The 10,279-nt window shown below is 40.1% G+C and overlaps 1 protein-coding gene across 2 annotated transcripts in view; it reads left to right on the top strand.

Annotated features, from left to right (window-relative positions):
• Rbl2 (RB transcriptional corepressor like 2) overlaps window positions 1-10,279 on the top strand; it is a 53,499-nt gene that overhangs the window by 13,672 nt on the left and 29,548 nt on the right. For both annotated transcript variants that reach the window (XM_026777286.1, XM_005369600.3), the window contains exons 8-10: window positions 478-664; window positions 4,093-4,259; window positions 9,051-9,160. In XM_026777286.1, the coding sequence (XP_026633087.1) occupies window positions 478-664; window positions 4,093-4,259; window positions 9,051-9,160 (464 nt within the window). The remainder of the gene's footprint in view (window positions 1-477; window positions 665-4,092; window positions 4,260-9,050; window positions 9,161-10,279) is intronic.

Raw genomic sequence — 10,279 nt, 5'->3', positions numbered from 1 at the left:
TAAATAAATAAAGAATGAAAGAAAGAAAGAAAGAAAGAAAGAAAGAAAGAAAGAAAGAAAGAAAGTTAAGAAAAGGGAACAGAAGACAGGTTTTTGGAACTAAAGAGGTGACAAAATGTGACAGTAACCAGGTCTTCAGAGGTGCCAAGAACAGCGGAGGAAGTGTTCCTACATGATCTTATACCAGTTATAGATCACCCATGCTCACTATTGCTTATCCTCAGTTTAGTATTATATAGCGTATTGAATGTGTGCTATCATTTGCTGTTCTTATTAGCTTATTGAAGGCAGGTTGGTTCAGGGTCCCCACCTAGATACACTGCTCAGTGTGTGCTGGACATACAGAATAAAGCAAACTTTTGTAATAAGCAATTATTCTATTAAAATATGACTTTGAGAAACTTACCAGATTTTATAGTAAAAATGAAGTATGTGCTGTGGACCATGAACTGAAATGACGGCCCTGTTTCCCCATAGTAAGGCTGTTAATAAGGCTTATGAAGAGTATGTGTTAGCCGCTGGGAATTTGGATGAACGGATATTTCTTGGCGAGGATGCTGAGGAGGAAGTTGGGACTCTCTCGCGGTGTCTGAATGCTGCCTCAGGTCCAGAGAGTGCAGAACGAATGCAGGCGAAAGACATCTTGCAGCAGCATCTTGACAAGGTGAGCCAAGCCAAGTAGAAAACAGATGAGCCCTGTGTGATGTAATGAGCATGTCTCAAGGTGTTGGGAGAGGGGGACTGGGATGAGGAGAAAACGGACTTATGCTCGCTCTTCATAATCTGAAACCAAATTTTAAGATGATGAAAACTGGTGACTCTAGTTTTCCCTTCCCCATAACTGAGAAGCTTCGGACGCAACACTGGTCCACTTGCTTCTCTCTCTCTTTCTCTCTCTCTCCTTTACTTTTCTTTTTTGTTGTTGAGACAGGTCTCACAATGCTTCCCAGGTTAACCTCAAATTCATAGCAATCATGCCTCAGCTGCCTAAGCGCTGAGATTACAGACATGAACACCATTTGATAACACTCAAATGTTTTCATATGCTAGGTTATGTTCTGGACTCTCAGAAATACAGCAGTGGACAAAACAACAGCAAGCAGCCTGTCCTAAAGAAACTTAATTTTAGCTGGGAAAGGTAGACAATAGCTAACCAAATAGTTAAATATGTTGGATGATGGTCCATAGGACAGATAAAATAGATAATACAGAGTATTGTGAATGGGACAGAATGTATGTATTTGGGGTCCGCTGTAGACATGGTGGCTGGAGCGCTCTGAGGGGTTAGTATTAGTAGAGTCCTGAGATAACTGAGGGGGAAAGCCTTGGGTACAGACGGAATTGATTTGAAGCCGGCAGATTAGCAACTCCTAAGATCTGAGGTAGGAACATGTCTGATGTTGGAGGCATGGTGAGAAGGCCCGTGTGGTAAGAACGTAGTTCATAAGGGAGAGTCTCAAGGTGAGGGTGAAGGAGGAGGTAAGAGGCCTATTAGTCTTTGGAAGCCATTGTAAGGACTTTGGCTATAGTTGAGATGAAATGTTTCAAGAGAGTATTTGGAAAAACGACCTCTACATGATCTAATGAACATTTTTAAAGGGCCTAGGAGAGGCGGGCTCAGGGCAAGAGAATGTTAAGAGGCTGTTTTAGCAACTCTTCATGGTGGCTTGGTTTATAGAGATATTTGTATTTGGACCACATTTTAGAAATAGCGTCCACAGGACTTACTGATATTTGGATTATGGCATTATTGGGTGAATGATATAAGTGTACGTCCTTATAAATGCCTGTGAGGTCCTGAGTGAGTTGGTCATGTCGCTTCTTATTCATCTCCTGTTCTCCTCACCCATTCCACCTCTTCTCATTCTTCAGATATGCCAAGCATGCCACCAGCTCAAAACCTTTACCGTGCCACCTCTGCCTAGACATGTTTCTTCAAGATACTCATGTGGCTTACTTCCTCATTTTTTCTGTTCTCTGCTAAGTTGATTCCTGTAAAACAATAGCCCAGCACACTCCCACCCTCAAGACTCCATTTCTCTTACTCTGCTGTTGGTGCCCTCGTAGTAAATAAGTAGGTAATTGAACTGCTCTGTCTTTCTGTGTTAGAATACAGGCGCCAGGAGGGCTGCAGCTGGTGCCGTGTACAATGCCCACCACAGTAGTTATACCTAAATTTCTACTATTGATATATATCAAGAGGGAAGGGCGAGTCTGGGGTGGATTTAAAGCGAGGGTTATTAGCACATTGTATTTGAGATGTTTTTTGGGGATCCTGGTTGACTCACTGAGTGGGCAGTTCAGAGATGTATTACTGGAGCTCCCCAGAGAGGTTGGAGTTGTGGTTTTGTGTTCTGAGTCAGCTGGGCATGGATGGTTAAAATCAGGAAATGAAGATTCCCATTGGTGAGTTGTTGGAGAATAAAGATCTAAAGGCGGAGTTCTGGAGCACACCAAACCTTACTAGAGAAAGGTGCATCCTGGTTGTTTTGATTTTTTGAGACAGGATCTCTCTATACCCCTGTCTGTCCTGGAACTCTCTATGTAGACCAGGCTGGCCTCAAATTCACAGAGATCTACCTCTCTCTGCCTCTCAAGTGCTGGGATTAAAGGTGTGCGCCACCACACCTGGCCTGGTATTTTTTTTATATCAGCTCTGTACCCTGTAAGAGAATGCACAGGGAATTGCAAAGCCCCTTACTAGTGCTACAACACAGGGAAGCCCCGCGCTGACCTGGAGGACTTCGGGCAGGAAGCTGTGGTTGATCACACTAGATTCTATGAAACCAGTACTGCTTGTGAGTGAGACTGCTTTATGTGCTGCTGGCTGCCATGACTTCTTCACATGTATCCAGGACATCTTTATCTCACAGGACAGGCAGGGATGTGGGCAGTGCAAGAAGCCAAAATAGCAGCAGCCATCTGATGCACCTAATCTACCCAGACCATCTTATTGCCTTTAAATAATAATAAGAATTTCTTCATGTCTGTAGTGAAGACGTACAACACATATTCATTTCCATTTAGTGAATGGTTTGTGCCTTCCTGTGTCCTGAGAATCGAGCAGTTTGTTCTGTTACTAAGTGAAAGCTTTGCTAAGCGTTTGAAAGTCTAGGGTGAGAACATTGAGTACTCAGCGAAAATGCTGAATTCTGAGTATTAAAAAATGATTTAAGCTAACAACCTTTTAGAGTTTCTTTGAAAAGCTGGAAAAGCTGATTTGCTAGTATATGTATTCATGTTTAAATTCTTGCTCACATATTTTTCATATGCATGTTAGATGTTCGCCAGCTTGCTCCTCTGAAGACCTGTCTGCTTGAAAGGAACTGTCATGGATTCTAGGAACTACAGTCTGGGGGTGACTGATGAGGACTTGCAGGGCATCAGATTTTCCTTTTACTTAGTATTTATTTAGTTTTGAAATGTTTACCTTCTGAAGTAAATTTGATACATTGGTTTTTATTTAGGCCAGATTCCAGCTATTGCTTTCATGCCGTTGAGTGTCACTCCCCAGCAGTGGACTGGAGCTGTGGGAGTGATGTTCTTAGTGTTTTCAGTCCTGATTTCCCTGTATGCTGAGCATGGGCTCTGAAGGGGAGCTCCTACAGAGATAGAGCCCGTATGTGTAAGTCACACTGTGCCGTTGCGCTCCGCCCTACCCTGGCATAGACTTCAGCTGTAAGATTTACATAAAGAGAACTTTTAGTTGCCTAGACTATGTATGTATTGTTCTTATTTGGGAGAACATGTTTGGATAATAGAAGCTCTGAGTGGAATTATGTTTAAATTCTCAAAATGGTGATGTTTGATATATTAAAATATGTTGATAGAAAATCTCATTGTCGGCCGGGCGATGGTGGCGCATGCCTTTAATCCCAGCACTCGGGAGGCAGAGGCAGGCGGATCTCTGTGAGTTCGAGACCAGCCTGGTCTACAGAGCTAGTTCCAGGACAGGCTCCAAAGCCACAGAGAAACCCTGTCTCGAAAAAAACCAAAAAAACAAAAAAAAAAAAACAAAAAAAAAAAGAAAATCTCATTGTCTTGAATTCCTATTTGTGTGTAATTTAAGGAAACTTAATTTTTGCCCTCTAGTCTAAAGCACTTAGAATCTGCACACCACTGACTGGCGTGAGGTATGTTCAGGAGAACAACCCTTCAGTGACCCCCGTCTCCACAACTACATACAGCCTAAGTCGCCTTCACACCATGCTGAGTGGCCTCAGGAATGCACCCAGTGAGAGGCTTGAACAGATACTCAGGTTGGTTTTAATTTTGTCTCCCTTCCAAGAGTTAGTTGTTGACCATTTTTCAATTTCTTACCATACATTTTCAGTATTAGTGCCCTACCAAGTTGTTCTTTCACGGTCTTGCATTAATTGTATAGCTAGCCTTATTAATCAGTAAATGATATAGCAATATAAAATGTATAAGCAAGCATGCATGATGGTATTTGCTTGTAATTCCATGACTCAGGAGTCTGAGACAGGAAGATGACAAGTGTGAGGCTAGCCTGGGCTACAGAGTGAGACTCTGTCTCATAAATAAGCAATTTTAAAGAAGATATGTAAGTAGAAAACAATCTCTTTTGCTCGGACTTATTTATATGTGGTATAGCAGACAGTAACTAGAGTAGACACTGTCTAGTTTCATGTTTGTTAGCAGCAAATGTAAAGGAATGGCACAGCCAGCACACACCTCCATCGGAGGCCTTGGGAGTGAAAGCAGGAAGACCAGGAATTCAAGGTTGTCCTCCACCACAGGAGCTTGAGGCCAGCTGGACTACATAAAGCCCGGTCTTAAAAAGAGCACTCCCAAACCAAACAACCAAGCAAAAAAACATGTGCTTACGTGTAGGATAATTCAGAAAAATACAGTTCATAAATGGAATCTATTATATAATAAAAATATTAAAACACTATATAGTTAGTATCAATACGGAAATTTGCATATTAAAAAATAAAATTCTGGCATTATCTGGAAAAAAAGCATGTTTATTCTAATAGTTATAAATCTGTTGTTTTTTTTTCAAATTTTGTTTTACAAACTGTTTGTTTGTTTGTTTGTTTGTTTTTGAACAGTCCTAGCTGGTCTGGAATTCACTATGTAGACCAAACTGGCCTTAAGCTTATGATCTTCCTGCCTCTGCTTCTTGAGAACTGTGATTATAAACATATATGACACCAACCTGGGCTAAATATTTTTCCTAACTAGGAATACTTTTGTAATTGTTAAGAGGTTGATCTTCTGGATCTTGATCATAATAACATTTTGACTTGCATCAATACTTTACATCTCGACATTTATATTAAAAATTCACATATACATAAAAGTGAAAGAAACAGCCAATACTTTGTTTCCGTTCCCTGTTTTTTCTCTCACAATCATATACTTACATACTTTTGACCCCATTCAGAACTACTGATGAAGGAAGAGTAGGGAAAAAAAATGTTTGTATGTCAGGATCTAATACGGTCCAAACTGACCTCAACCTTCTAAGTAGTCACAGATGACACTAAACTCTGGTGTTCCTGCCTCCACTCCCGAGTGCTGGGATTATCAGCATGTACTTCTGTGCTGTCTCATGGTGCGTCCACATTTGCAACCTGATAGCTGGGTATTTGGGGGCATAAAGTTACCTTCAAATAGACCAACCAGTTAAGTTCACTTGCCTCTTGCAGAACACTAATAGCTCTGTTTTGGAAGCACAAATTTATTTTGAAGTCTTGAGCAATTTCTCATACTTGAAAAGGGGAGTTTGTGAGTCACAGGTTCAGAGAATTCTGATAGCTAACCAAGTGCCACAGTACCAGCAGTAAGATTTCTGTACTCTTCCACTAGAGGCCACATTTTGTGAGTAGTTTTTGTAGGTAGTTGCTACCTCTGATTTCCCACTGGTGGATCTGTGGACAGTCTGCTTTGTATGAACCACAATATAGAGACTTCTCGTTTACTACTCCTGCTGAAACTCAGCAAGCTAGAAGTGGCATTGCTTCAAAGAGTGGTGATGGTACGATAGTGGTTATAAATATCTCAGACTGTCTTATTCCCGGCTGTTTAGAAAGTTGAAGGAGGGGGTGGGATGTCAGTGACGGTGTGGGGGATTGATCTAGAACAAAATTCTGAAGGGTGGCTCAGATTTGAAAAGATTGGAAGCACTCAGTGTGTCAGTCACTTAGTTTCTGCGAGCTCTGTGGAACACTCCTAACCTGGGAAGGCCTACTTTAGTTCTTTACTCTGCCCAAGGCTCATAGGAGTATCAGTGACTTTTCAAGAAAAACACAATCGGTGGAATGTAATTTTTATTTGTTTGGCATAACTCGGGCTAGCTTCCAACTACAGAGGTAGTAGAGGATGACCTTGAGGACTCTGAATCTCCTGCTGTCACCAGAGTCATGCAGTGCTGGTGGAACTCACAGCTTCATGCATGTCCTCCAGCTCACAATGTACTTCTGTGTATAACTTAGGCAAGCTGAGTTGAGAAAGCCCATTCCAAAGTTCCTAAGACTTTATGTTTTGATTGTGTAGATGTCCTGCAATATGAGCTTATTCTGGTAATATAGAATAAAGAAGACACTATCTATAAACCTCAACAGTTTCCATCCATAGCTAACTAGGCTAACTGAAGTTCAAGGATGATTACTTTCCCTTTGTATTTCACAGTCCTCTTTATTATTAAACTTGATTATGATTCACACTGAACAGTCCACGTTTCAGTGGCTTCTTCCTAAGTCAGATTTTTCAGATGACCTTTATATGCCTTGAATTTAGAAGCATTTTATTTTTATCTTTCCAATGAATTTGGTAGTGGGCAATTGACAAAACATTCTGGGAATTTAGGTGCACACAAAGTCCTATGCATAATCTGAGTGTATTTTCTATCTCATCTCCTCCTCATATGAAAAAATAAGAAAACTGGCCTGTAGAATTTAATGCTGAGATGTGACTTTGTGACTTAGATATGATATGGTAGTTAATTTTATGTGTCAGTTTGGCCAGGTTACAGTACCTAATTTTGCCAAACACCGGTCTGGATGTTCCTTCAAAGGAGTAATTATTTACTTTTTTTTTTTTTTTAAAGAGGGTCTTGACCAGACACATGGCCCTGATCCTAGCACTTAGGGCTGAGCAGGAGGATCATAAATTCAAGACTAGCCTGCATTACAGAATGCCGCCATGTTACAAATCAAGTCTGTGGACTTGAACTCACCATGTAGTCCAGGCTGGCCTTAAACTCATTATTCTCCTGCCTCAGCTGCTAGAGTAGCTAAGAGAAGCATTTTAGATGTATGTTATAAAAGCCTATATTGTAGCCAAATCTTTCAGATCTTTTTATAATCTCTAGTCATGACAGCTTTAATCTTAGATATTATTAATAGAATTATATATTATCAGTAGATGCCAGGTAAAGCAACTTTTTTTGATAAATGATGCATGATTAATAAAAGCTTGGAGACAAATTGGGGTTCAACCTGAAGGTCAGAAAAGCAAAATAACCAGCCACTGGCTCTTACCTCGACCTCAGTCCAAATTGAAGATCCTGCTTCTAGGATCTCAGAATGAGACTGTGTCTGAGAGCTATTTTCTCCCATTTTATAATCTTCTCTAGTTCTGGGATTAAAGGTGTGCACCACTGGGATTAAAGACATGCACTGCCCAGTTTGTATGACAAGTAGTGTGGTTACTGGGATTAAAGGTGTGTGTTATCACTGCCTGGCTGTACGGCTGACCAGTGTGGCTGCTGGGAATGAGGTGACTGCCTGGCCTGCACGGCTGACCAGTGTGGCTGCTGGGAATGAGGTGACTGCCTGGCCTGCACGGCTGACCAGTGTGGCTGTTTTACTCTCCTGATCACCAAGCAAGCTTTATTTATTAAAATACTGCTACAGATAAACTTTAAAGTATATGTATGTATTCATAAATAAAATTCTACACTTTATTTTATAGTTATCTCTAGTTCTGTATCACAAGTATGGAACTTTTGTAATTTTACAAACTGGCTAAAGTTTTGCTATGTATGTATATTTAATCATATACATGCATATGATCAAGTTAAAACATAGTTGTTTAAATATACAATAGTTATAATTTGATGATTTATATCTGTATTTGTATGATCAAATTAAACAGTTGGGATCAGATTAAAACAGTTGTTAGAAAAGCCCCAAAGGTAATGATCTGCATGACACTTCTGCATGAACATATATTGCTAATAAAAAGCAGTGAACAAGAGGGTGAGAGAGATGGTTCAGCTGGTGAAGTGCTTGCTTTATATAAGAACCTGACATTTCTCCCTATCTCCCACAAAAAAGTTTGGTGGCAAAGGCTTAATACCTCAGTGCTAAGTCGGAGACAGGTGGATCTCTGAGGCTGCTGGCCAGCCATCCTAGCTTAATCAGTGATCTCCAGGTTCTCAGTGAGAGACCCTGTTTTAACAACAGGTATATATCTGCTTAGGGACAACCTCTGAGGTTGATCCGTGGATTCCACAAACATAAGCACACACTCGCACAGGTCCCCACACATGTGTGCCCATAAATATTTGAACATACACATATATAAACTTTCCACACACAAATATTATATTTAAAAGTCAATGAAATAAGCCTCATATGGGAGGATTAAAAAAATGCCAATATTGGCTTATATGTGCTTATAGTATAGGTTCTGTACCCCTTTATTATTTTAATTTTTTTCCCCAGGAGTTCTTCCCAGAAGTTTTGCTGCCCACTAGACAGTCACTTGAGGGCAGTTTGGTTGCTGTTAATGATGGGAAATATAAGGTTGTGGGGTCAGTCACAGGATCACATGAACCCCAGATCAAGTCCACTGAATTTAAAGTGAACAACTCCACACAGAAATACTTCTACCACTTGAAATAGTAATCCCATCTTTGAAAAGAAAGTATGGGATCTCCTTCATTCATTTGCAAAGTATATAGTGTCTGTTCAAAGCATTTTCTATTTATATGTTAACAAAATTCATACTTTTAGACATTGCATTTCTTTGTGGCCAAAACATGTTACATTAGATAATCTCACATTACTTTTTAGGACATGTTCCCGAGACCCAACTCATGCTATTGCTAACAGACTGAAAGAAATGCATGAACTGTATTCTCAGCATTTTCAGCCAGATGAGGATTCTAGTAATTGTGCTAAAGGTAAGATTTACTGTTGTCCAGACTGCTCCTCACCTAGACGTCTGACTACGTGCAGACAAGGAAAGACTAGACCTGTAAACCGAAGGCTGCGGTGTAGCAGTCCGTCTTCTCCGTCAGTGACGTGAGTTCTGGGCCCTTTTCAGAAACAGAAGGCTTAATCTAAATCTGTTATGTTGGACTTTTAGCGCTGTTTGATTTGTAAAGTTTTATTTGTAAGCTGGAAATTTGTATTTGGATTCTTCAGCATAGAAAAACAGCATAGAAAAAAACAAAAACAAAAACCTAGAAAGACAGAAGCTGCACAGCCTGAGTCTCCCTTCTCTGAAATGCATGGTACCAGAAATATGTAGGGTTTTTTTTTTCAGCTTTATATTGTTGCATATACAAAATGAAATATTTTGGACATGGAACTGAAATCTAAAGACAAAAGTAACTTATGTTTCATATACCCTATATATAATCTAGTCCTTTTCATCACCTTTCAGTGCACTTGTGTTTGACTTACACATCTTGTGGCATGATGCTGACTTTCAAAAAGTCTCAGATTTTGGATTTTTGCGTTAGCAGTTCTCAGTCTATAACTGGTACAGGCCTAAAGCTGGCCTGGGAATTTCTTCATGTCATGAATCAAAACCAAGTATACTAGAATAATAAACCAGTTATATACTGCTTAATATAGTTTGTATTAGTTAGCTCTTGTTCCTATGAATATCTAAGATAATTAACTTCTAAAACTAAAAGTTTGTTCAGCTCCTGATTTGTAAGTTTCAGCTTATGATTACTAGTACAGTTGCTTTGACCTCTGTGAGGGGAATTGTCATGGCAGGGAGATCAAGGGACACAGACTCATCCAGGAGCCCACAGTCCCTTTAGGGCTATGTCTCTGATGACTTAAGAACCTCTTAATGGTCCCACTACCTTCCAACAGTGCCACCAAAGGTACCAAAGCTTAAACACATAAGTCTTTGAAGGACCTCCAACACCAAGCCATAGTGGAATAGAATTGTTATGTTCAAAATGATAGTGTGTATGTCTAATATAGAGACAGTGATAGTGTGTGTGTCTCATGCAGAGACAGTGATAGTGTGTGTTCTCATGCAGAGACAGTGATAGTGTGTG

The sequence above is a fragment of the Microtus ochrogaster genome, unplaced genomic scaffold (assembly GCF_000317375.1).
Source record: "Microtus ochrogaster isolate Prairie Vole_2 unplaced genomic scaffold, MicOch1.0 UNK54, whole genome shotgun sequence".
Lineage (NCBI taxonomy): Eukaryota > Metazoa > Chordata > Mammalia > Rodentia > Cricetidae > Microtus > Microtus ochrogaster.
Note: the sequence above shows the minus strand (reverse complement) of the source record. Positions and strands in the feature narration are given on the sequence as shown.